The sequence below is a fragment of the Myodes glareolus genome, chromosome 3 (genome assembly GCF_982192425.1).
Source record: "Myodes glareolus chromosome 3, mMyoGla1.1, whole genome shotgun sequence".
Taxonomy (NCBI): Eukaryota; Metazoa; Chordata; class Mammalia; order Rodentia; family Cricetidae; genus Myodes; species Myodes glareolus.
The window spans coordinates 82711400-82737284 of record NC_142028.1 but is presented as its reverse complement, the minus strand read 5'-3'; the positions used below and the strand labels follow the sequence as shown (position 1 = coordinate 82737284).

The 25885-nt window shown below is 37.8% G+C and overlaps 1 protein-coding gene across 2 annotated transcripts in view; it reads left to right on the top strand.

Moving 5' to 3' along the window:
- The window catches only part of Nrdc (nardilysin convertase), a 68966-nt gene that overhangs the window by 24380 nt on the left and 18701 nt on the right, over positions 1-25885 (top strand). For both annotated transcript variants that reach the window (XM_048453351.3, XM_048453352.3), the window contains 11 exons: positions 1852-1925; positions 5864-5959; positions 7167-7289; positions 11633-11690; positions 12657-12730; positions 13955-14024; positions 16966-17043; positions 18507-18627; positions 18708-18766; positions 19025-19079; positions 25105-25209. In XM_048453351.3, coding sequence (XP_048309308.2) covers positions 1852-1925; positions 5864-5959; positions 7167-7289; positions 11633-11690; positions 12657-12730; positions 13955-14024; positions 16966-17043; positions 18507-18627; positions 18708-18766; positions 19025-19079; positions 25105-25209 — 913 coding nt within the window. The remainder of the gene's footprint in view (positions 1-1851; positions 1926-5863; positions 5960-7166; positions 7290-11632; positions 11691-12656; positions 12731-13954; positions 14025-16965; positions 17044-18506; positions 18628-18707; positions 18767-19024; positions 19080-25104; positions 25210-25885) is intronic.

Sequence of the window (25885 nt, the reverse complement as noted above, 5' to 3'; positions counted from 1 at the left end):
GTTTTGCTTGAAGTATTTTGCATATGATGGTTTTTTTTAGAACTAAGTAAAAATATTTCCTGTTTTTTTTCAAGTTATACTAAGTATTAGGAAGAATCTGAATGTCTTAATGAATGTGTTGATGCCAGAACAAAGTTGCATAGCAAAAAGTTCAGGAAGTTAGTCTTTCAGTTGTTTTATCTTTTCTGGAAAAATAACAGTTTTGGGAAGGGTGCAGTGGCAACATCTCTGTAATCTCAACTACTCAGAAGGTTGAGGCAGAAGGGTCCCTTGAATTCAGCAGTTCAAGGCCAGATGAGGCAACATAAGTGAGTTCCTTGTCTTCAAAACGAAACAACAAAAATAGAGGCAGGTGTGATGACTTACACCTGTAATCTAGCACGTGGTAAGTCACGGCAGGATGATTGTCACAGTGAGGCTGGATGGTAGTGTGAGACTGTCTCAGCAAGCAAATAGTTTTAAATGCTTAAACAAAACCAATACCAATTATATTATTATACATTTATATAAATGGCATTTACATGTGTAATTTGATGTATAATAGTTCATCTAAGTAAATATATTAAAAACCAGGGCCATTGGAATGACTCAGTGGGTAAAAGTATCTGCTACTCAAGCCTGATTACCTGAGTTCAATCCTTAGAACCAATATGAAAAAACAAGATGTGTTTGTAAGCGTCCATAATCCTTGCACACCTAAGGAGAGATGGGAAGCAGCCTCCTGTGGCTTGGAAGCTTCAGGGTCAGCCAGCTTGGAGTGTGCAGCCCCTCAGAAACACTAGAGAGACATGCCTTGACTGTGCAGACTCCCGGACGGTGTTCTCTGACTTCCAGGTGTGCACCTGCATATGCCTTCATATTCTCTGTCTCTGCTGTCTCTCACATGCACACAAATGATAAGACAAATACTAGTAGAGCACTGTGCTGAAGTTAGATATCAATATGAAATTCTGATTTTAAGGTCTGTAGCGTTAGGTCGGTGGTTAAGAGCACTTGTTGCTTCCAGGACAGGCCTAAAACTACAGAGAAACCCTGTCCCAAGAAACAGCAACAACAAAAAAGAGCAGTTGTTGCCCTTTGAGAGTACCCAGCACCCACACAATGACTTAGAACCATTTGTAACTTTAATTTCAAGGGACCCAACTCTCTCTTCTAACCTCTCTGGGCACCAAATACACATGGTACACAAATATGCCATGTAGGCAATATGTATATATTATATGTATATACATATAATAAAATCCAAGTAAAACTAAAATTCTAATTTTTGTTTTGTATTTTAGAAATGTTGTAATACTATTAAATGAATAGAGTGACTTTTGTTTAGTTAATGTATACAAGTATGGATTTGGTATAATGATTGCATATTAAATAATTGTGTATTAAAGAGGGCTGGGGGTATTGGATGTCTATATCTTCAGCTACTTGGAAGGCTGAGGCAGGAGGGTCCTGAGTTAAAGGCCAGCCTGGGCATCACAGCAGTATTTCGTCTCTTAAGGTGGAGATATAGCTCAGTGGTAGAGTGGTTTCTTAGCATGTGGGAGGCTGAGGCTGAGGCTGAGACTGTGAGTTTGTTCCTTAGCACTACAAAGAAAGGGCAGGATGTGGAGTAGGAAACTTCTGAAAAGTCTTTAATCTGTGTATTTATGTCCTAATACTTTTCTGATTGAGTGCTTTATTTCACAAAGAAACAAGGTGGTTTTTAGATTTTAAAATATAGAAACAATAGACTATTATTATTTTGATCTTGCTGGTTTTGAAGTAATTCTCCAATTAAATAAAAATAGTTAATTAAAATGGATATCGTTTGATGAAACTGAACAATCCTAGAAACACTGTTTTACTTTTCAGATGGGCCCAGTTTTTCATCCATCCACTAATGATCAGAGATGCGATTGACCGGGAAGTTGAAGCTGTTGACAGTGGTAAAGAAGCTTTTTATGTTTCATAACAATTTGTTTCTTTTGGTTTTTTTCAAGGCAGGGTTACTTTGTTGCTTTGGGGCCTGTCCTGGAACTAGCTCTTGTAGACCTGGCTGGCCTCGAACTCACAGAGATCCACCTGCCTCTGCCTCCTAAGTGCTGGGATTAAAGGAATGCACCACCACTGCCTGCCAACAATTTGTTTCTTTTATTCAACTGGTTGTTAGCGTTTTTTCATTCTTTTCGAAACTAAGTCATTTTCTTTACATTTCAAAGGGCAACTTTGAAATAGATGCATCATATTTAATCCTGAGGTTGGTAAATACCTCGTTCAGGATTGAGTTGCCATGAGCCGAAAGGATACTGGGTTCCTAAAGCTAATGTTAGATCTTAAAGCTTAAAAAGTTCAGTTACTCTTTGTGTATGAAGAGACACCTTTTCTGAGACTCCATTTTCAGTGTCCATATTTATAGTTTGTTCTTTGTTACTTGCAATTGTGTGTATGCTTTACGGTTTGAATTTTGTTATAAAAATAACTGTGGTATGTTTATGGTTGAAGACACTAAATCCCTATCAGGAAGTGCACTTCATTTTACTTTCTCTTAACTTTGGGAATTTATTTGCAATGCTGAAAATCAAATAGGAAACTTTAAGTGGGATTTATTTGTTGCAAAAGAAGATTGTAGGAGAAATTAGTCTTAAACATTAGTTATTTTAAGCTAGTTATGGTGGTATGTTTCTCTAATCCCTGTACTGGAGAAGCTAATGCAGGAGGGTAGACCTGAATTCCTGGGCAGGCTGGACTACAGTATGAAACCATGTTTCTAAGAAAGAAAAAAAAAGCCCTCAGCCATTTTAATGATAATTCTCATTTTCACTTAAGCAGGTATACTTGCTTACATAATGCACCCTAGTGGTTGGGGTAAAGGGTATGTTCAAAATGCATTTCTATATCAAGGGTAAAGGGTATGTCCAAAACCCATTTATCTGTCAAGTGACAGAGTGTGTTTTCTGAGTGTTTAGATACTTAAACTGTATTTTTTTTCTAATCAACTGGATATGTTTGCATGTCTACGGTATTAAGTACCTGTTGCTGTTGAACAAATTACTAGAAGTCTGGTGGCTTCAATTCAAACAAGTTATTTTCTTGTTGAGGAGGTCCGAAGACTGTTTCCTCAGGACTGCATTTTTAGACTCAAAGGGAGAATCTATCCCTCATTCTTAGGTTACGGCTCCTGTCCCACTTTAGAGACAACGATGTTGACTCTTCTCTTTTGATCTCTGTTCTTGACAGTCTTTTTCTGAGGCTCTCATCCCTCACTCTTAAAACCCTCACTATTATAACAGATCTATTCAAGTAGCCCAGAGTATCCTCTCCTTTTCAGGGCTCCTGCCTTTATTCTATCTGCAAAGCCTCTGTACCGTGAAGCTCATAATTTCACACATATCCAAGATCAGGGAATGGACTTCCCTCCAGCACCACTCCCTGTGCTGCTAGATGTATGTGCACATGCACACCTCAGCCAGGATGTACACTACTTTAAAACCACTTCTCTTAGGCTACAGCCACATCTTCATATTTTTACAGAGACGTTTGAGAAAAATATTTATCATGTTCAAAGAACAAATATATTTTTAGTGTCTCACCTGTATAATTTATAACTAAAGTATATTCCTGAATGCTGACTTCAGCTAATGTTTCTATTTTTTTCTAGTTTCTTACTGACGGTTACAGCTGTGCCTCTTAAGCTTTCCTGACTTTACTCTCAATTATTGTCAGTTAGTTCTACACATTGGCATAAAGAATAGATTGCTTGGGCTGGAGAGATGACTCAGTGGTTAAGAGCACGACTGCTCTTCCAAAGGTCCTGAGTTCAATTCCCAGCACCCACATGGTGGCTCATAACCATCTGTAATGAGATCTGGTGCCCTCTTCTGGAATGCAGGCATACATGGAGGCAGAATGTTGTATACATAATTAATAAATAAATAAATAAATAAATAAATAAATCTTAGAAAAATAATAGATTGCTTAAAAATCTAATAGTGTCATATCCCCGGTCCCTGTAAAACTTCTGCAGTGCTTTACTCCATGATAATTAATAGTTAGCATCTTCTGAGTACTTCTTTGCATCATTGTCCTTGTTGAAACTAGGTTAGAGAGTTTGTTCACAGAGAGGCCCAGAGTCAGTAGTTTCCCCAGCTATCTATATTTATTCATGACTGGATGGTCAAGGGCTATACTCATGTGATCTTTTGTCTTCCTTTTCTCAATTTTGTTGAGTCATATTGACCTGTCTCTTTTTCAGAGGTGCCATATTCTCCTTCTTCCCTTACAAAGGGAAGACATCCTTGTACATCCTATTTATCTTTCCCTTTCCTTACTTAGAAAACTCTCATTTGTCCTTCAAGCTCAGCTTGAGTTACTTTTTAAGAAGTCTGTCTTTACAGTATCCATCACTAACACAGACATATTTGTTGTTTATTGCTTTTCTCCCCTATGAGAATATAAACTTAGTACAGAGCTTTTGTTCACATTTCTGCTTCCAACTATTTTTTTATGGCTGACAAACAGTAGGTGTTCTGTAAATATTTTTTGAAAGACTGTCTTATGTAATCTTACGTAAGAGTGATGTACTCTTGGTCCTGTTAGGTCTCTTTATGGAATCAGGAAAGTTTGGACACTTTCTCAGAGTTGCCTAAGTTCAGTGATATAGCTGGGATTGTTGGCTGTCCTAGTCTATCTGGACTTCCTTAATAGAACACCGTGGGCTCAGGCTTACAGACAACAATGTCTTACCATTGTAAAAGCTAAGGAGCGCAGTGTGAACACACCAGCAGGTTTGGTGTCTGGCAGGGGCCTGCTTCTTGATTTGTAGACTTCCACCTTTACCTTACGTCTTCACATAACAGAAAGAGAGTGGAGCTCTCTAGGGTCACTTTGTCATTTTGGTTGTGAGCCTTCAATGGCTGAGCCATCTCTCCAGCACTTGGGTCACTTTTCTAAGCACACCGTTTTATTCATTCCCGTCTTTAAAGGCTGTCACATTGGAGATCATTTTTTGTTTGTTTGTATTTTCGAGACAGGATTTCTCTGTGTAACAACCCTCCCTAGCTGTCCTGGAACTTGCTCCTTAGACTAGGCTGGCCTTGAACTCATAGAGATCTGCCTGTCTCTGCTTTCTGTGTGCTGGGATTAAAGGCATGTGCCTCCACTGCTGGGCATTAGAGATCAGGTCTTAACATACGAATTTTTTTTTATTTTAAATAATTTATTTACTTCTACTTCATTTGCATTAGTATTTTGCCTCCATGTATGTCTGTGTGAGGGTATCAGATCCTGGCATTAGAGGCAGTTGTTAGCTGCCATGTGGGTGCTGAGAATTGAACCCAAGTCCTCTGGAAGAGCACTCAGTGCTTTTAACCGCTGAGCCACCTCTACAGCCCCATTAACATCCGAATTTTAGGGTGATAAAAACATTGAAACTATAGCATTAGCAAAGATACTTGTGACTTTAAAGTAATTGTTCTTAACTATCATATCCTATTATCAACATAGTTGCTTTGGTGATATTTAAACAAAATATATGACTAAGGCCTCAGATCTGAAGACTGATAGAGCATTTGATTAGTGCTTTCCTCGGGGAATTTTTAGACATAATAACAATGTATCTAGAGCTGAAACATTCAGATCATTACTGCATTGCCACATTTGAAAATAAGAGCAAAACTCTAGAAAGGAGATCAGTTTACTCAGAATGATAGATCAAGTGATAGGACCAAGTTTAGGTCATTGTGTTACCAACTTCAGTTTTATAACATATTTTTAAAGTCAATTTTAGTACCCCTTGCTTCAGTTCTTATTATAAGCTTGAATTTTCAGACAATCAAGAAAATAATGAAGTTTCATCTTATTGCAACTGTTTCTTTAAAACTGACAGAATATCAGCTTGCAAGACCTTCTGATGCAAACAGAAAAGAAATGTTGTTTGGAAGCCTCGCTCGACCTGGGCATCCTATGGGGAAATTTTTTTGGGGTAAGATACTATAATTTGTTTCTAGATAAAGAAAACTGAGAAGAAGACAAACTAATAAAAAAGATTAGATGTGTCAGGTGAGTGCTGCCTAGAAAGCACAAGGCCCTGGATTTGATCCCCAGAACTGCATACAATTGGGTGTGGTGGGTGCAGGGAGGTAGAGGCAGGAGGATTAGAAGATCACTGTCATCCTCAACCTATAGGCCAGCCATAAAGGAGCAAGTATAGCAACAAGGTGAAACAAAAACACAACAAAATCTACCTACCCAAAATCTCCCAAACAAAAGAAAAATTAATAAGCTGGTATAGCTAAGTGCTTTTACCTTCTAGAGGGCAGCTAGAAAACTTCAAATAGCAAGTTGTGAGCATGCTTGTGCTTGCTACTTTAACACTGGGTGTTGCTAGAATAGAACTGGACATTCTGTGAGTGCTGTCTAGGTGCCGGATACTGTGCTGGCTGTGTATGTATTATATGTTGCTTCATAAGAGGTAGGTGCCGTTATAATCGCCATTTAAAGGGAAACATGCTTGGGAAGTTGTATAATTTGCTTAGTTACATAAGTAGTAAATATTGATGAGGATTTGAATTTCTGTTTCTCTGATTGTAAAGCCTGTATCCCAGCCTGATGTTTCCGTTTATCAACAGACATCAGGAATGGTTTCTCTAATAGTTTTTGAGCTGTGACCTAATTTTGTTTAACTGGTAAGCTGTTGAACCTGTATCTGTTTTTCATAATGGCCTTTTATTGTTGGTAGAAACCACTTGTAACCTATTAATGCTGTCAATGGAAGAGACCAGGATGAGTTGATCTAATCAAAGGTTATTTTATTATACGTTACTGTATCTGATGGGTAACTTTAGCCTCTGGCTTTCTATGTTTTATTTAAGAATTAGGTAGAATATTAGTAAAATAATTTAGAGGGAGAAAAACATAAATCAATATTAGACTGTTCAGCAAAGAAATTTAGGCAATTACTGTCTGCTGTTGACATTTTTCTAACCATTGATTATTCCTTATGTGTCTATTTCAGAACTGTTTCTTGGCTTATGTTATTTTTACATACCAGCTCAGAATTCTTGAGTTACTTGGATAATTTCCTAGGTCTTTTAAACTTGTATGGCCTTTATTGTTGGTGTAGAAGAACTTTTTAAAAAGTACATTTAGTTACTTCTATAATTTTTAATATTTATTTATTTTTTATGTAGGAAATGCTGAGACACTCAAGCATGAACCAAAGAAGAATAACATTGATACACATTCTAGACTGAGAGAATTCTGGATGCGTTACTACTCTGCCCATTATATGACCTTAGTTGTTCAGTCCAAAGGTAGTATTATCTGTTACATCCTTAAAGTTTCTCTGAATTAGCAGGGCCTGAGTTGCAGTTTATTTATGAAGGTTTGCAGCATTTTGAAGAAACTTGCAGAAGAATCACACAACCTAGAAATGTCAAAAAAAATTAAGAAAAAGATATGTCATGAATGCATACAATTGATAATAGTTATTTTATTATTTATTATCATAAAATATACACAAATCGACAAAGATAAAATTAATCTAAACTCGGATAAATATACTGCATTATTTGCAGTGGAGAGAAATGTAAACTGATGTTAGATGCTGTATTAAAGCACAGCTACATGGAAGTAATGGTCGTAAGTTACTGCTGGGACAGTTTCTTATTTACCTTTATTGTTGTGATGATGACCAAGGTTGTGACAGCTGCATACAGCACTGCTGGTCATGTCCGAATGGACAGTTATCTTCTCTAGTAAGCTGTATTTTAGGGTTTTTTTTTGTTGTTGTTTTTGCTGTTTTTTTAAAAAGTTCTCATGGTACTCACATAGTTTTTTTACTAAATATGTATGAAGTCTAAAATATGTGTTAATAGGTTGTTTATGTTATTGACAAGGCTTCTGTTAAGAGCTTGATGTTAGTAGTCAGTTTGGAGACAGTCAAAATTTTATATCAGGGTTTAGAAAGATGGCTCAGTAGACAAATTGCTTGTCACTGTAAGCATGAGGACCTGTGTTCTCATGTAAAAATGCCAAGCACCAGTGTATTGCCTGTAATGTGCTGGAGAGGCAGAGATGGCAGAGAACTTGCTGCCCAGCCAGTCTAGCTGAACTTGGAAGTTCCAGGTTCAGTGAGAAACCCTGTCTCAAAAATGCGATGGAGAACAATTGAGAATGACACCTGGCATTGACCTCTGGCTTCCATGCATATACACAGTACATGTGCATGAATGCATGCACAAACACAGAGTACGCACATACATTCCCATAGAGATAAATTATATGTAGTAGGGTGTGTGTGTGTGTGTGTGTGTGTGTGTTTTAACTGCCATGGGGTTAACATTTCCACATTGTTCAAGGGGTCAGCTGTATTACTTTCATAGGATGTTTGTCTGAATCAGTATGATATATTAGTTGCTCCATTATTTGACATTAATTAAAAACTGGGGTTACATTGATTATTCAGTAAAGAGAGCTTGCTGTGCTTGGGTCTGAGCAGACTTTGGCTCTCAGCATCCATATTGGGTGCCTAGCAACCACCTATAACTATAGCTCCAGGAGATCTCACATCCTCTTTTGGCCTCCACCAGTACCCACGTACTAGTGCACACAACACACACATACATGCGTACACACACACACATGCGCACACACACACTCCACTATACAGAAATAAAAATAGAATATTTTTTAAAAATTGGAGGAAATTAAATTTTCAATATGTTACAAAGTAATGACGAAGTTCACAGAAATATAAGATCATTTCATACAAATTCTTTCTCATTGAAACGGGTTTATTTATAGGCTAATCTCAAGTGTCTGAGTATACCAATGTAATCACAGGCCATCTAGGATTTTGAGCAGGGCCTCATATAGCCTTGACCTTCTGGAATTTCAGACTTGGCTGTTGTGTTTCAGATGATTCAATTTGTGGTTTTATACTTAATACAGATTGATTATAAACTTATAGGGGAAGTTGTTTGTTCATCCTTATTTAAGATCCTATAAGATGATTAAGAGCAGCTCTTAGCAATGATAGAAGTATTTTAAATGTACAAGCTTGAAGAATGCCCGTGCACCTTTCCTCCTGTGCTATTATCATGTGAGTGTCTCATTTAAGAAACCATGGTAACAACCGGGCGGTGGTGGCACACGCCTTTAATCCCAGCACTCGGGAGGCAGAGGCAGGCGGATCTCTGTGAGTTCGAGGCCAGCCAGGTCTACAAGAGCTAGTTCCAGGACTGGCTCCAAAGCAACACAGAAAAATCCTGTCTCAAAAAACAAAACAAAAGCAAAAACAAAAACAAAAGCATAAAAAAAAAGAAAAAGAGAAAAACATGGTAGTTTTCTTTTGTTTTAGAACAACTGACCCTCACCTGAATGATTCTCCTTCTTAGAAGATTTTGCCAAAACCTCTTCAAAATTGAGATCAATGCTCATAACATATGAAACATTTTTCTCACTTTTCAAAATTAATCCACAAATGTGACTCTAAATTTGTAACATATATTGCTGTTTTAGTACAGAAATTAATTTATAAATTGTTGCAAATTATTTCATGTATATGAAATTTTATTTACCCAGGCATTTTGTTTCTTTGTTTTCTTTTACTGTTTGACATGCTGATTAATATTACATTATTAGATTATTACATTATTAGATTTTTGTTTAGTTTTGAGACAGGGTTTTTCTATATAGCCCTGGTTGTCCTGGAATTTTCTGTATAGATTGACCTGGCCTCAAATTCAGAGATCCACCTACCTTAACTTCCCAAGTCTTACTATAAAATTTTCAAATAAACAATAGAATTTTGATTAAAATCCCATATAATCTAGATTACATTGATTTTCATGCTTTCTCATTATACTATTTAAATGTCAAATAATTGGGTCTGGGGAGATGGATGGCTCAGTTAGGGAAGAGCTTGTGTCACAGGTTGGAGGGTCTGAGTTTGAATCCCCAGGTACCCATTTAAAAGGCAAGCACAGTGTCTTGCACCTATGATCCCAGCACTAGGGCTGCAGAGATAGGGATGCCTGGGGTTTGCTGGCTAGCCTGTCTAGCTGAATTGGTAAGCTCCAGGTTCAGTGAGGCCAAGTTGAAAATGTTAAAGTGGAGGGACTAGGGCTCAGTTGGTTAAGGTACCAAGTGTGAATTCATTTTACAAAGTCTATATGGCAGACCTTCACACACACAATAAATGTCATTAAAAGTAGTTTTTTTTGAAGGCAAGCAGGAGTAAGTTACCAAAAAAAAAAAAAGTTGGAGAACAATTGAGGAAGATACCAAATGTCAACCTCTGGTCTCCACTTGTACACACACACACACACACACACACACACACACACACACACACACACATACAGAGCCAGCAAAATGGTTTAGCAGATTCAGTACTTTTTTCCAAGCCTGATTTCCTGAGCTCAGTTCTTGGGACCAACATGGTAGAAGGAAAAAACCAATTCCTACAAGTTGTCTCTGACTTCTCATAGACAGTGGTACACATGAATACACACACACACACACACACACACACACACACATGCATGCATGCACAAAATAAATTTAACAAAAATTCAAATATTTGTGTAAATAAAGTAGTTTAAGTTAAATTTAATATTTGATTTGTCTAATTTGTATATTTTTTTATACTTTAATTTCTTTCTTTTTTTTGAAGTACTAGGAATTAAGCTCTGGGTATCTCACAATAATCACATGGTCTGCCACTGAACAAAACCTTGAGCTCATTTATCGAGAGTTATTAGAACTTATGGATCTGGTTGGAACTGACGCACACTGTCCTTAGGGTTGGTCACTTAGATACATCTGAAGGGTTTTCTTTTTCATCTTGTGTTTTAATAGAAATTTCAAAAGACTAATTATGCAGTTTAGGAAAGGAATCAAAAGTTAGAAATTATCATTATATTTGTTCTTGTTCTCACTGCTGTGATAAAAGGCTGACAGAAGCAATGTAAAGAAGCTTTTCTTTGGCTTGTGAGGGTGGAATTCACTGTAATGGGAATGTGTGCCTGGTCCTCACATCCTCTGCAGAAGACACACAAAGGCAGAGGTGGTGCTCACTGACATCCTTCTCTCCACTTTGTTATCCAGTGTACACCACTCGTTCATGGGATGGGACCACCCACATTCAGTTTGGTCTTCCTAAATTAGACCTCACCCACATGCCCAAGGTGTGTCTTCTTTGATTCTAAACCCACCCAAGCTGACAATGAAGATTCACCGTGATGCTCATACCTGAACTCTAAGAAAAATTTTGGGAAAAGCTCAGCAAATATAGTACAGTATCAATATATATATATCCTGGTAGAGTCTGGAAGCCATGTTAGGATACCAAAGAGAGAAGGGTTAGTCTGGGGAGAACAGAAACGGTGATGTATGTTGGAGTGCATGCAGGAAGGCAGTTGGTGTGTTCGTGTCTCTTGCCTCTTCATGCTTGCATAGTGGTAAACAAAAGTTTTTGTTGTTGTTTTTTTAAACTTGGAGTCTAAAAAACAGTGGGTGTTGTGCAGTTTTTTCTAACTGGTTTACACCAGTCAGTGTTCGCCTAATTCAAATGTGTATAAAAACAGATACCAGCGTATCTACAGTTCTTTACAATGACTAACCACATGTGTATTCGTTATCTTCCTTCAAGAAACCTTGGACACTTTGGAAAAGTGGGTGACAGAGATCTTCTCTCAGATACCGAACAAGTAAGACAGTCACTTTCTGTAAGTTACAAGTCTCCACCATTAAAGAGCACACCTTTTTGTATGAATCCCAAATGTATTTTTTCTTTTGTTTTCTTTTTTGAAAAGATCATAAACTGAGATCTAAGGAAGTTTACTAGCTTAGTCAAGATTGTATAGCTTTTGAGTAGAAAAGCTAGGAAAGTATTTCTATAGTTAAAAAATTACATGCTTGTAAATTTATAGTAAGCAATAGTTCTGAAGATCTTCTTTTTGCTTTTATTTTTTTACTTTTCTGCTATTGTCCAGGGCATTTGGAGCTATGATAAGAGTTGAGAAGCATGTAATGCACACCTGCCTCTCCTAACGAATTTTGTTTTGAGAGGTGTTTTGTTATATTTTTTTTCTTTTCTTTTGTCAGTTGTTTAGAATGTGGAATGTTTTTTTCTATTGAAGAATTATCTTGTAGACTATGGTGATTTTTTTTTTAAGATTTATTTATTTATTATTATGTATACAACATTCCTTCCATGTGTGCCTGCAGGCCAGAAGAGGGCGCCAGATCTCATTATAGATGGCTGTGAGCTACCATGTGGTTGCTGGGAACTGAACTCAGGACCTCTGGAAGAGCAGTCAGTGCTCTTAACCTCTGAGCCATCTCTCCAGCCCCAACAGTGGTGATTTATATCTAATCACTCTGCATATAGTTGTTACATTTAAACAAATTATTTCTAGTACAGCCTTACTAACTAAAGTACTTGTTACAGGAGGAAAGCTCCAAGTAAATGGCACCAACTGAGGCAGAAATGATAGGGACAAGAGAGCAGAGTGCAGTCAGGATTTCTGTCCCTTCGCTCATGCAGAGAATGCTCTGTAGCCAGCACTGCCCAGAGTAGATGGCTTACAAACATGCCAGTTGCTGGAGTACCCGATGATACTGTCGTAAAGGCTTTTCCCTATTAAATCCTGATGTGTTTGTTTTCTTTTCAGTGGGCTACCTAAACCAGACTTTGGCCATTTAACGGATCCTTTTGACACACCAGCTTTTAACAAACTATATAGAGGTTTGTGAACCTAAGGTTTAATATTGCTTGAAATAATTTTAGCATGTTTCCTAAAATTCTTCCAATTGTCTTTGAAAATGCAAAACACAGCAGACATTATGACTGTTGAAAAGAGACTCACTGGGCAATGGCGAGCCAGTTGGGGCAGATAGAAGCCGCTGGCAAGCAGCAGTGCCCTGCTGCTGCCTGGTCTGTTTCATGTTTCCCTCAGATCCCCCCGTACTCCTTTTGTTCTGTCTTTTCCCCTCCTTCTTCATTTAACCTTAAGAAAGTAAAAGTAGAAGAGAGAAAATCATTTAAAAATTATTTTTTGAAATTTCATTATACCTAATGGTATTTGTTAAATGAAGACATCCTCAGGAGTCAGGGAACTGGAAGGGCATCTTTAAGACTTACCAGAAAGAGAGCCTGTTTTGGCAAATTTCCTTTGATATGTTATAGGTAAATTAACTTAAATATTCAAGATTATAAAAATATATACTTACTAAATATATATTTCTAAAAAAATATATAATCTTTTTAAAATTTGGCACCTGTAGAAAGTGTACAATGAGTTGTTACAGGATCATATTCTAATTTCCTTTCAATTTGCCAATAGTGATTGTTACAGAGCCATTTTTATGTTTCTTCTTTTTCTTTGTTCTTTTAATCATGGAATTTCTTTTTCTTTTTTCTTTTTCCAGTCTCTTTTGGTCTTCTCTCTTCTCCTCTACCCAGTGTCAGTCTCTCCTCACTTCCTCTGGTCAGGAGGATTTGGCACATCCGTTCCGCTGCAGGCTTCATCCTGAGAATATTTTCTGCTGTTTCTAGCTTTGGATTTTCTATTTATAGATCCATATTCTCCAGAAATACTTTAGCCAGTACACACATTTTATCATGAGAAACAGACTCAGGAAGTCTTAAATGCAAGTGAGTTTTATCGAGATCCTGCAAGCAGTGCCCCTAGGAGAGGAGAGCGAGTCTCACATGGACCTCCTGCCCTTAGTCCTGCACCTGCTTGCCAGAAGGGGTCATTCCTTGTAGCATTTCACATTCTCATTGTTCTTTTTCATTCTTGCTTAAAACAGTTATTCAAATTAGAAAATTGGCAACTTGAAGTAACAACTACATTTTAACTATCTGTGATTGCTGGAGGATGAAATATATTGAACAAAAAATATGTTCTTATGACAGAAAATGTTATAGACAAATGCTTATACCAGTTCTTCTGGGATTTTTGTTTAGTTGTTCCAATCAGAAAAATTCATGCTCTGACCATCACATGGGCACTTCCTCCTCAGCAGCAACATTACAGGTAAGAGGTCAAGGGAGGTTTGCTTCGTTAAATATGGAGCTGGGGTCATAATATAGAGAAGACTTGGGTGTTTTAAGTTTGGGGTTTCTATATTTAAAACTCGGGTGTCTTATAAACTAGAGTGTAACTACTAGATTATTCAAGTCTTTAGGTATTTCATGGCTTTTCTCAGTATAAAAACTAGAATTTTTAATAATGAGTTACTTTACCTAAGTCTTTGAAATCAAATATTTGGCATTGATGTTTATATTTCTAATTATTTTTAATATTTGTAGGATGAAATATATCAATTTATAATCTATTTGTTCATAAAATGTATCTTTTGCTTATCAAAAATGAAGGTTAAGCCAGTTGGTGGTGGTGCGTACCTTTGATCCCAGCACTCAGAAAGCAGAGGCAGGAAGTTCTCTGTGAATTCAAGGCTAGCCTGGTCTGCAGAGCAAGTTTCAGGACAGCCAGGGCTACACAAAGCTTCTGTGAGTTAGGGACATTACGTAAACCAGGTTAAAAATGTCAGTTTGTGTACGAGCAGCACAGTTCCGGCAATCAGTTTTTGTTTTGTTTCATTTTGGTTTTATTAGGTAAGGAACAGTCAATTCTACAAATGCTGTATAATAAATAAATGCACATGAATTTATATAAATTTAGCTTATTTTAAAAATCAATTTGTTTTGTCTTTGAGACGTGATTCTCTTCACAGCCCTGGCTGACCTGCAGCTTGAACTCACAGAGATCCACCTGCCTCTGCCTCTCAAGTGCTGGGATTAAAGACATGCACCACCACCTCCAGCCTATTTTTAAATTATCTGTCTGTGTGTCTGTGTATGTGTGTGTCTGCATATGGATATGCACACATGAGTGCACATGCCTGTGGAAGCTAGCAGAGGGTGTTGGGTCCTCTGGAGCTGGAGTCACTGGTGGTTGTAAGCTTTCCAACACAGGTGCTGAGAACAAAGTTGAGTCCTGTGCGAGAGCAGTGCATGCTCTAAACTATGGAACCGTCTCACCAGCCCATCTTACTTTTTTCTTATGCTACCAACAAAGCAAAGCTGTACAGGCAAACCCAGCAGAAGGAGAGGATGCAGTGTGTATTCCTTGAGCTTAGTAAATGTTTTTTGTTACATGCTAGAATATTTGAACAATCAAGCCAACTGAAATTAACAAAAGCATTATGACTATAATGAGAAAGCAGGAAAGTGTGTATTATAAGAATGATATAGCAAAAGCAATATTTATATTGAATATGTAGTTATGAATGCCTTACGAAATGTTGACATTGTTAAACTAATAGTAAAGGCCATTAGCTAAAATGTTCTTCTGTCTTTATCTCTGCCCTCAAAGATGGTCCAACATTAGTAGCTCGTTTTATATCCTTCAGACATTAAAACATTGAATATATTGGGGTTGGAGAGATGGCTTAGTGGTTAAGAGCACTGACTGCTCTTCCAGAGGACCTGAGTTTGAGTCTCAGCACCCACATGGATTTTATCACTCCAGTTCCAGAGAATTTGACACCCTCTTCTGGCCACCATGAGCACTGCATGCATGTGGTACACAGGCATACATGCAAGCAAAACACCTATACACATAAAGTAAAAACTAAAAAGAATCAAATATAAAACATCTCTTATGGGAGTGGGATCTCAGCACATGCTGTCAACATTGACTTTTTATCCTCTTATGGAGTATTTGAATAAATACTGAAAGTTACAGGAAGTGACAAGTTGTTGTGGGTTTGTTTGTTTGCCTCCATCCAACTCTTCTGTAAGGCCTGATCCTTTATTTAACATGTCATTATCAGTCATTTTTATACCCCAGATATGGGAATTCCCAGTAAATTAGCTTTAGTGGAAAGCTGTTTTTCACAGAGAAGCAGTGTTATTAGTTTCGTTCAGATACAAATGTTTAGTTTAGCTGGGCTCATTCAGCAGCTGCTTTACTTTGTGCCTTTCTAGTACGTCATTCAATTCATATTTTAATCTATATTGTCGAGGCTTTGAGAATTGCTTAGCAGAGCTGAAATAATACTTTGATTTTTAAGGACTTACTAAATTTTTGGTGGCCACGGTATTCAGTATCAGTAGTCCCTGTGTGTTCATTGTGTTACAAAAATACTACTAAATTGGATTTTGTAGCCTAATTGGATTTTCTATCCTTTTTCTTTTTTGATAAATCTTTCTTTAAGAAACACACCTTTAAATTGTAGTAAAAATAAATGGTGAAAAATTTTGAACAACATATTTTTAAGTTGACTATTATTATATGGTAGTTACTGACTGTTGGGTGAGGTTCTGTGAGTAGTGGTGGCTAGTCAGATGAAGAGAAAAAGAGAAATATACTTGAAGGAAATTGAAACTAGACTCTAGATTGTCAAACCTTTAGGGATTTTTTTTTTTATCCTAGAGCCTGATACAGTAGTGAAAGATATTGTAAAAATCTCTGGACACTGATTCATATATTGGGTTCTAAGATGATAATCTATATTACGATAGAGGGAGCTAGGGAGCAGGGACAGGAGGCTCTGTGGGGCTCACTGGCCTGCCAGCTAGTTTAATTGGTAAGCCCTAGGCCTATGAGCGACCTTGTTTCAGAGGAGCTGGATGGAGACCATAAAGCTGACACTTGAGAGTTTTCTCTGGCCTCCACATGCATGCATGTGCATATGTATCTGAGCACACACATGCAAGTGCACACGTTGGACCATGAGCACACACACATGCATACACATGCAAAAAAACTCAAAAACAGAAGTACCACCCCTTTCTCCTGCAAAATGTGGCTTCATATGAAGTGCCTTACCATTTTCTGTCTTTATATTGTGGCTGTTAACTGCTTGAGAGTTTCATGTTTACTGAATTTTCATAAGAATAATCTTAGATTCTCAGATCTGGTATATTTAAACCTTCTTTTGACTTCTGACCATTAATTTTTTTTTTTAAAGGGTGAAGCCACTTCATTATATTTCCTGGCTGGTTGGACATGAAGGCAAAGGCAGCATTCTTTCTTACCTTAGAAAAAAGCAAGTATTCCATTATTAATTATTTCTGTAACAATCTCTGAATAATAAATAGTAGGTTTTACCGTGCATTCCTCTGCTTTAGCTGCCATGAGGTCTAGAATTAAAACACTAGTTATAGTCATAGTAATTACCTAGGTCATTTTAATAACTATATTTTTAAGGTTTCTTAAAAGCTGTCTTTTTAGCTTGTGTTAGAAATAATTACAAGTTAAAAAATTATGTATGGGATTAACAGTTAATTCCATAATTATATAAGAAGGTTAGATAAGTAAGTCAATTATTTAAATGCCGTGGCTCTCTAGGATTTCCAACCCAAAAGGTGGACGGTAGAAAAATCATACTGAACACGTGGAGTTAAAAGTATGTGCAGCCAGGCACATAATGGTGGCTCATACCATTAATCCAGCACTCAAGAGGCAGAGGCAGGTGGATCTCTGTGAGTTTGAAGCCATCCTGGTCTACAGAATGAGTTCCAGGAAAAGCAAAGACCATCCAGAGACACCCTGTCTCGACAAATTGACTTAGTAGAGTGTGTCCTAACGCATTTCTGCAACTGTTTTATTTCTAGCCGAACAACAGAAACAGAACTTTAGAATCTGGAGTAGCACCTTTAATTTCTTCTTTGTCTTTTTTACCTGTGTGCTAACTTGCAAGAAATACTATTGAAGATATCATTGTGTTCCAGAACATTCGCATTGAGAGGGTAGTTATTACTAAGAACTTTAATGACATTGAGTATATATATGAGCCTTTTAGGATGTGAGCAATGTGCTTTTTGATACATGTGGTCATTCTTCTTACTGAGCTCTGTTGGACTTGGAAATGCTTCATTTTGATGTATACCCTCTGATTTAAGTTTTTTGTTTTATTTTAGCCAGGAAACAATCTACTCTCTGTGCTGCTTTATTGGATAACCATGTAGAATAGCTTAAAAGCTCAAAGAACTCATTTGACATTCTGAGTTGTGTTGTATTTTATTTGTTTTAAGACTTTTAGAACAAGATGATAACTGAAATGTTTCCTAGTAACTGTATGAAATAGTTAATTTGTGTTTTTATTTTATTTTTTCATTAAGAATCACATTGACATCATAAAACTCCTTGTACCATATCTATTATTAGTCTTCCCCTTAAACAGGGAAAGATGACTACCGTTTTTTTCTGGTGACTTCTAAATGTACTGTCATTCTTTGAACTCCTAAAATTGGAACTTGTAAACTTACTGTTGTTGGATGTGGTGTCACAACCCTGTAATCTCAGCTCTGGGGAAGCAGAGGCAGGAGGATTACTGCAAGTCCAAGGCCAGTCAGAGTTATGTTGTCAGACTTGGTCTCAAACAAACAAAACCCCTTTAACACTTAAAGTATATGTTTACATCAAAAACTCAGGTTCCAAAATTTTACAAAGAAAGCTTGTTGACATTGTTAATTTAAACACTTATTAGATTAACTTTCCCAACTGTAGGTGCTGGGCTCTTGCATTGTTTGGTGGAAATGGTGAGACAGGTTTTGAGCAAAATTCTACTTACTCTGTGTTCAGCATTTCTATTACATTGACCGATGAGGGATATGAGCATTTCTATGAGGTAAGTAATTAAATGGAGTTATTTTTCTTTTCTCTAGATATGATTTTATACAAAAGATTAATGAAATGTTCTGCTTCCAGGTTGCTCATACTGTCTTTCAGTATTTAAAAATGCTGCAGAAGCTAGGTCCGGAAAAAAGGTAATAAAATTTCTTAGAATGAAACCGAGTTGATCCAGGTACAATTTTGTTTTCAGACATGCTTTAGTCCTACAAGATGGCGTTCTGGCATTTCTTGCTGTTTGCTTTATTGGCTCTGTATCCTGGTCCCTCTCCATCTGAGTGCAGACTATAACCTTTACTATTATTTAGCTAGCTCTTTTTATTTTTATGCCTCTTGTGGGTGATTGCAATGAGAAATTTTAATATATTTTCTAATTGTCATGTTCTCTTTCACAGAGTTTTTGAAGAGATTCAGAAAATTGAGGATAATGAATTTCATTACCAAGAACAGGTATTGGAAGGCAGATTATTTTTGCGTGTGTTCTGTGAACAAGTTTTTTTGTGTACACATTTTGCATGTGTTCTGTGTGACCATTGTCCCACTTTATGGAAGTTTCACTGGAATTTTAGTTGTGCCTCTCAAGATAACCTTTCGTTTTAGCATTTAAGTTAAAGGGCAAGCCTAGGCCCATGACATAGATCATGATGTATGACCGTCTTTCTATCTAATCACCTGTTTTGTCTATCCCCTTGATAAACATTCAATTGAGAGCTTGCCATGGGATTTAGTAGTTTAGGAATTCAAATATTATAAAGGTATTTTACAAGGTAATCAATAGCAATTACCATGTGTAATATTAAGAACACTTGAGCTTTGGGAGTCTAAGGAAAAGGAGTTTTTCCTTGATTGAAGATCTTCATGGAGATGGTAAATTTGAATTGAAGTTGGCAAAGACATAAGGTTTGTTTATGTTCCAGGGAATTGAAAGCACGTTGGTAAGAGCTTTGTGGGGCCCAGACAGTGGCTCCGTGAGTACACTACTTGCTATTTTTGCATGAGGAGCTGAGTTTGGATCTCTGGTACCCATATAAATAAGAGGAGGCCTGGCAAGGTGGCACACGCCTTTCATTCCAGCACATGTGAGGCAGAGGCAGGTGGATCTCTGAGTTTCAGACTAGCCTGGTCTCTGTAGGAAGTTCTGTCTCAAGAGGAAGACATTTAGCCTTGGCCTTTGGCATACACATGGTTGAGTTCACCCATGTTCACACGCATGCATACATACAAATGATCTTTAGGGCATTATGAAAAAGTTAATGATCCTGTATGTGTGTAGTATGAGGACATGCAAATGAAAGTACTGCAGAATACTGAAGGTAAAATGTTTAGAGAAGGGGTGTATGTGCTCGTATGTATTCATGCCCTTTGGAAGTTTGTTGAAGCCCATGAGTTGCTCCTCAGAATAACGCATACTGTCAGTTCGTAGGCTGTAGAAAAGCTGCTGACACTGCACAGGAATGGCTGGCATACCCTCACCTAGAAATCACTGGTGATAGTTTTCATTTGTTTTCCTCGCTATGTGTATCTTTTGTTTGTTGCTTTTGGTTTTTCGAGACAGGATTTCCTTTCGTAGCCTTGACTGCCCTAGAACTTACTCTGTAGACCAGACTGGCCTTGAAGTCACAGCAGTCTGTCTGCTCTGCCTCCCAAGTGATGGAATTAAAGTGTGTGCCACCACCAGCCATCTGTATTTCATTCTCAGTGTCTTTGTCACACAGGCATTCTCTTATATACCATTTCAGTCAAGTATATTGCCACAATTGGTAAAGTTAACACTGAAACAATACTGTTAATGTACAGCCCATAGAATAGTCTCTTTAAGTATGTAAAAGTACAGTTCACAGAATAATATAGAAATAAAATGCTCAGAATAGTAAAATAGTAATATGTGTCTTTCTTGTGTAAGAAGATCCAGTGGAATGTCTAGTGATTTTTCAGAGTTGTTCAGCAGTGACAATACATGCCATTTTAAATACCTTTAACTACTGTATTGTAGTTTTTGTGGCTAGTAGTCATAGACACTGCTCATATTACCATGTATACTGCTGATAGTGATATTTTTATTAATTTATCTTTACATGGTACTGTGGATAGAACTTGCATGTTAGAGAGGTATTCTACCACTAAGCCTCTGATTGTTATACTAAAAAAAAATTAGAGATTAATGAAAATATGTAATTTCTTTTCAACCAAATTTAGGGTCTCTCTGATTTTGTTCACTGACGTAAGGGCTCTATATCCAAGAGCTGTGGTTTATAGCCAGTGTACAGTGTACAAGAGCATTATCCCACAGCAGGGAACCATAAGTAGTGAGGATGTGAGCTTATGAGGAAGGTTGTAGAAACTCCAGATACTATTGACTCCTCTGTATATGTTTTCTATCCGTGAAGCCATCCAAAATTGAAATCAAAGTCTTACTCTATGAAACAGAATGGCTGCAGTGTCTCACCTGAGTTCTTGAGGCTTACAGCCCACCCTCAGTAATACACCTACCCTTCCAACAGGCCACACCTCCTAATCCTCAAATAGTTCCAGCTGGGGACCAAGTATTCAAAAATGAGCTTATGGGAGGCATTCTCATTCAAAAAACCACAGTGTGTTTGTGTGTGCAGTAAACACTTGAAGTGATTACTTTTTATTCCTGGAATGTTATTTCTACTTTACAAACCAGAGAACTGGTCATTTTTCATATTTAAATTGAGATAACATACTACTAACTGATATATAACTTTTTCTTAGGGACTTTATTTTTATATAATATAATAATGCCCATTTTGAGTACAGTGTGATTTTACTACATATATACAATGTGTAATGCTCAGATCAGAGTAATTGGCATATTTGTTATTAAAACATTTGTGTGTGTGTATAGATAGATAGATAAATAGATAGATATAGATATTTATTTAGCTCTAATTTTTTCTCTGCTCTCCTTCCTGCCTCTTCCCTCCCCCCTTGAATGACCCCCTAGGTCCCCATGCTCCCACTTTACTCAGGAGATCTTGTCCTTTTTCTACTTTCTACTTCCCATGTACATTAGATCTATGTAAGCCTTTCTTAGTGTCCTCATTGTTGTCTAAGTTCTCTGGGATTGTGGTTTGTAGGCTGGCTTTCTTTGCTTTATGTTTAAAAACCACCTATGAGTGAGTACATGTGATAATTTTCTTTCTGTGTCTGGGTTACCTCACTCGAAATAATGTTTTCTAGCTCCATCCATTTTTCTGCAAAATTCAAGATGTAGGGTTTTTTTTTTGTTTTGTTTTGGTTTTGGTTTTTTTTGAGTCATAACATCTGTTAGTTCTCTTATTTCTCTCTTTATTTTCTGACTGACCTGTCTAGTGGTGAGAGTAGAGTATTGAAATCTCTCATTATTAGTGTGTGGGGTTTAATGTATGATTTAAGCTTTAGAAGTATTTCTTTCACATATTAGGGTGCCCTTGTATTTGGGGCATAGATGCTCAGTATTGAAATTTACTCTTGATGGATTTTTTTCTGTGACTAATATGAAATGACTGTCTTTGTCTCTTTTGACTGATTTTAGCTTGAAGTCTATTCTGTTAGATATTAGGATAGCTACACCGCTTGTTTCTTAGGTCCATTTGATTGGTATATTTTTTTTTCCAACCCTTTACTGTGAGATGATGTCTGTTTTTGAGGTTGAGATGTGTTTCTTGTATGCAGAAGAAGGATGGATTCTGTTTTTGTATCCAATCTGTTAGCCTGTGCCTTTTTATACCTGAGTTGAGTCCATTTACATTAAGGGATATTAATGACTAGCGATTGCTATCTCCTGTTAATTTAGTTTTCATCGTTGGTGGTGTTAATTTTTGTGTTTTTTTTTTCTTCTTCTTCTTTGGGATTTGTTGTTATGAGATCATCAATTGTCTGTGTTTTTGTTGGTGTAACCATCTTCCTTGGATTGGAGTTTTCCTTCTAGTATTTTGTGTAGAGCTGGGTTTGTGGCTAGGTTTTGGTAAAATCTAGATTTGTCATGGAATATCTTGTTTTGTCCTCCTATGGTTATTGGCAGTTTTGCTGGGTATAGTAGTCTGGGCCGGCATCCTTGGTCTCCTAATGTCTGCATAATGTTTGACATCATCTTCTGGCTTTCATTGTCTCCAATGAGAAGTCAGATGTAATTCTGATAGGTCTACCTTTATATGTTACTTGATCTTTTTCCTTTGCAGCTCTTAATATTCTTTCTTTACTCTGTATATTTAGTGTTTTGATTATTATGTGACGAGAGGACTTTTTTTTGGATCCAGTCTACTTTGGTGTTCTATAAGCTTCTTGCATCTTCATAGGCTTATCTTTCTTTCGGTAGGAAAAGTTTTCTTCCATGATTTTTTTAAATAAATTTTCTGTGCCTTTGAGTTGAACTTCTTCTTCTTCTATACCTATTTTTCTAAGATTTGGCCTTTTAATGGTATCCCATATTTCCTGGATATTTTGGGTTAAGCTTTTGTTAGATTTAATGTTTTCTTTAACTGATGAGTCTATTTCCCCTATTGTATCTTCAGTGCTTGAGATTCTCTCTTCCATCTCTAGTATTCTGCTGTTCATGCTTGTGTTTGTGGTTCCTGATCTTTTTCTCATGATTTCTGTTTCTATAATTCTTTCAGCCTTTGTTTTCTTTATTGTTTCTATTTTAGTTTTCAAGTCCTGAATAGTTTCTTTTATATGTTTGATTTGTTTTTCTTGGTTTTCTTTAAGTGATTTGTTGATATCTTCCAATTTTTTGTTTGTCTTTCCTCAATTTCTTTAAGGGAATTTCTCATTTCATTTTTAAGAATTTCAAACATTCTCTTGAAGTTATTTTTTAGGTCATTTTCTTCTGGTTCATCCATATTTGGTTGTTCAGGTCTTACTGGTGTTGTGTTGCTCTTTGTGGTGTAGCGTGTAATCTTACTTTTTCTATTCATCTTTTCCTCTAATAGGTGTGTTTGGGGCTGTCTGAGATTCTGTTGAATAATCTTCTAGGTGCCAGTGAATCCAAAGCTCAGATCATTGTTCCTCATGGTACAGTTAGTGAGTGTCACAGTTCTAGTTACCCTGTTTGATATAGGTGAGTTTTCTGTATTTCTGTTGCTTTCATTGGTTAATTAATAAAGAAACTGCTTGGCCTGACAGGTCAGAAAATTAGGTGGGCGGAGTAGACAGAACAGAATGCTGGGAAGAAGGCAATAAGGCAGACGCCATGGCTCTCCTCTCTGAGATGGAGGTGGGTTAGAATCTTCCCGGTAAGCCACGACCTCGTGGTGATATACAGATTATTAGAAATGGGTTAATTAATATGTGAGAGTTAGCTAATAAGGGACTGAAGACAATGGGCCAGGCAGTGTTTAAATGAGTACAGTTTCCGTGTAATTATTTCGGGTAAAGCTAGCCAAACAGGCAGCGGGAAGTGGCCTTCTACACCCTGTTGGTTACTCGGTTGGTTCCTGGAGATAGCTCAGCACTCCTGTGCCTTGCTCTGCTCACTTGCAGTTTGCTATCTCAGGCCTACTTTGGCCTAGGTTGCCGGCTTTGCTCTGTTTCTGTAAATCCTGGTCTGGATCCCCTCCTGCAGAAGTCCCTGACTTGGAGTTGTACCTGTTCTGGTGGGGATCACTGTCTCTGGATCTGGTGGCTGGCTCAGTCCTGATCTGCCAGTCTCCTGGGACTGGGTTGGCTTCCAGGACTGGATTTGCACCTGTCTTCTGCTCCCGATGGAGCTTGTTTGCTCTCTGTCGTTGGTAGCTGGTTCTGTCCCACTCCGGTTCTGCATTTGTGTATATTTAGGAAGTGTTTAAATTCCTTTTTTTTTCTGGCTATTTCAAAATATTTGTTGTTACCCTTAACTATCCTCCTGCTGTGCAGAGCAGTGTCACTGTCCCTGTCCTGTGGGGCCTGTGCCTGTCAGCTGCCTCTCCAGCCCCTGCCTCATTCTATTGATACTCACTCTTCTACTTTTCTGCTTGTCCCTGCTCTTATCTAGTGACACATTGCAGTTTGACTCAGCCTTACAGGGTTTCTCGGTGTAGCTTTGGAGCCTGTCCTGGAACCCACTCTGTAGACCAGACTGGCCTCTAACTCACAGAAATTTACCTGCCTCTGCCTCCCTAGTGCTGGAATTAAAGGTGTGCACCATCATCATGCGGCGAGTTTGATTCATCTTACGAGTAGTTTTTCACTAGTGGTACTTCAGTGTTGAGTCCTGGTCTTTATTGACATAGCAGTCATGTGCACAGTGTGGGGCGGGTGTGACTGGTGCAGAGTAGGTTAGGTTGGTCTTGGGCTCGGGGTGGCACGTTGCAGGTGCAGCTTACCGGCACAGCAGCATGGGCTTGCTCTCCTAGAGTCCTGAGCATTCTCTTCCAGTGATGAAGTGTCCCGTTAGAGCCACTTGGCTGCTGCTGCCTCACGGATGTGTGCTGTGAGAACTAAGGACAGCAATGCAGTTCTCGTCTAAATCACTAACAATTGTACCTCCTTACAGACAGATCCGGTGGAGTACGTGGAGAACATGTGTGAGAACATGCAGCTGTACCCACTGCAGGACTTCCTCACCGGAGACCAGCTTCTGTTCCAGTACCAGCCAGAGGTAAGGAGCAGTCCCATTTAGAATTTGCTTTAGGAAGGAGGAGAGTGCAAATCTGTAGTGTTTGTAAGAACTGTGAGAATGGAGAGAATGTGCTAAGTTTAGTCAGAATCTTTGTTCAAACAGAAGACTGATCCGAGTGATTTCTCACGACTCTCTTTTACAAGACCGTCTTTTCTGGTTTTTTGGAGACAGTCTTATGTATCCTAGGCTGGTCTCACACTAGTTCTGTAATGAAGGTGACCTTGAACGCTTGATCCTTCTACTTCTCCCAGGTGCTATGAATGCAGGCGTGCATCACCATGCCTAGTTCATGTGGGAGTGTCTGGCAGACCCAGGGCTTCTTGCTTGCTAGGCAAGCACTCATATATAAAGGATGAAAATCAAAAATTATTATACAACATTTGTAAATTTTCGAGTGCTGAGACACTTAAAATAGTTAAGGCAGTTTCTAAGATTTATGTAGTTTGGTTCTGTGCATTCTGTTTTTAAAAAAATTGCCTCACCTACTTGTAATTGGAAACTCAGGACAATTAATTTAGCCAGGTGTGGTGGCACATGCCTTTAATCCCAGCACTCAGGAGGCAGAGGCAGACGGATTTCTGTGAGTTCAAGGCCAGCCTGGTCTACAGACTAAGTTCCAGGGCAGCCATCAAAGCTATACAGAGAATCCCTGTCC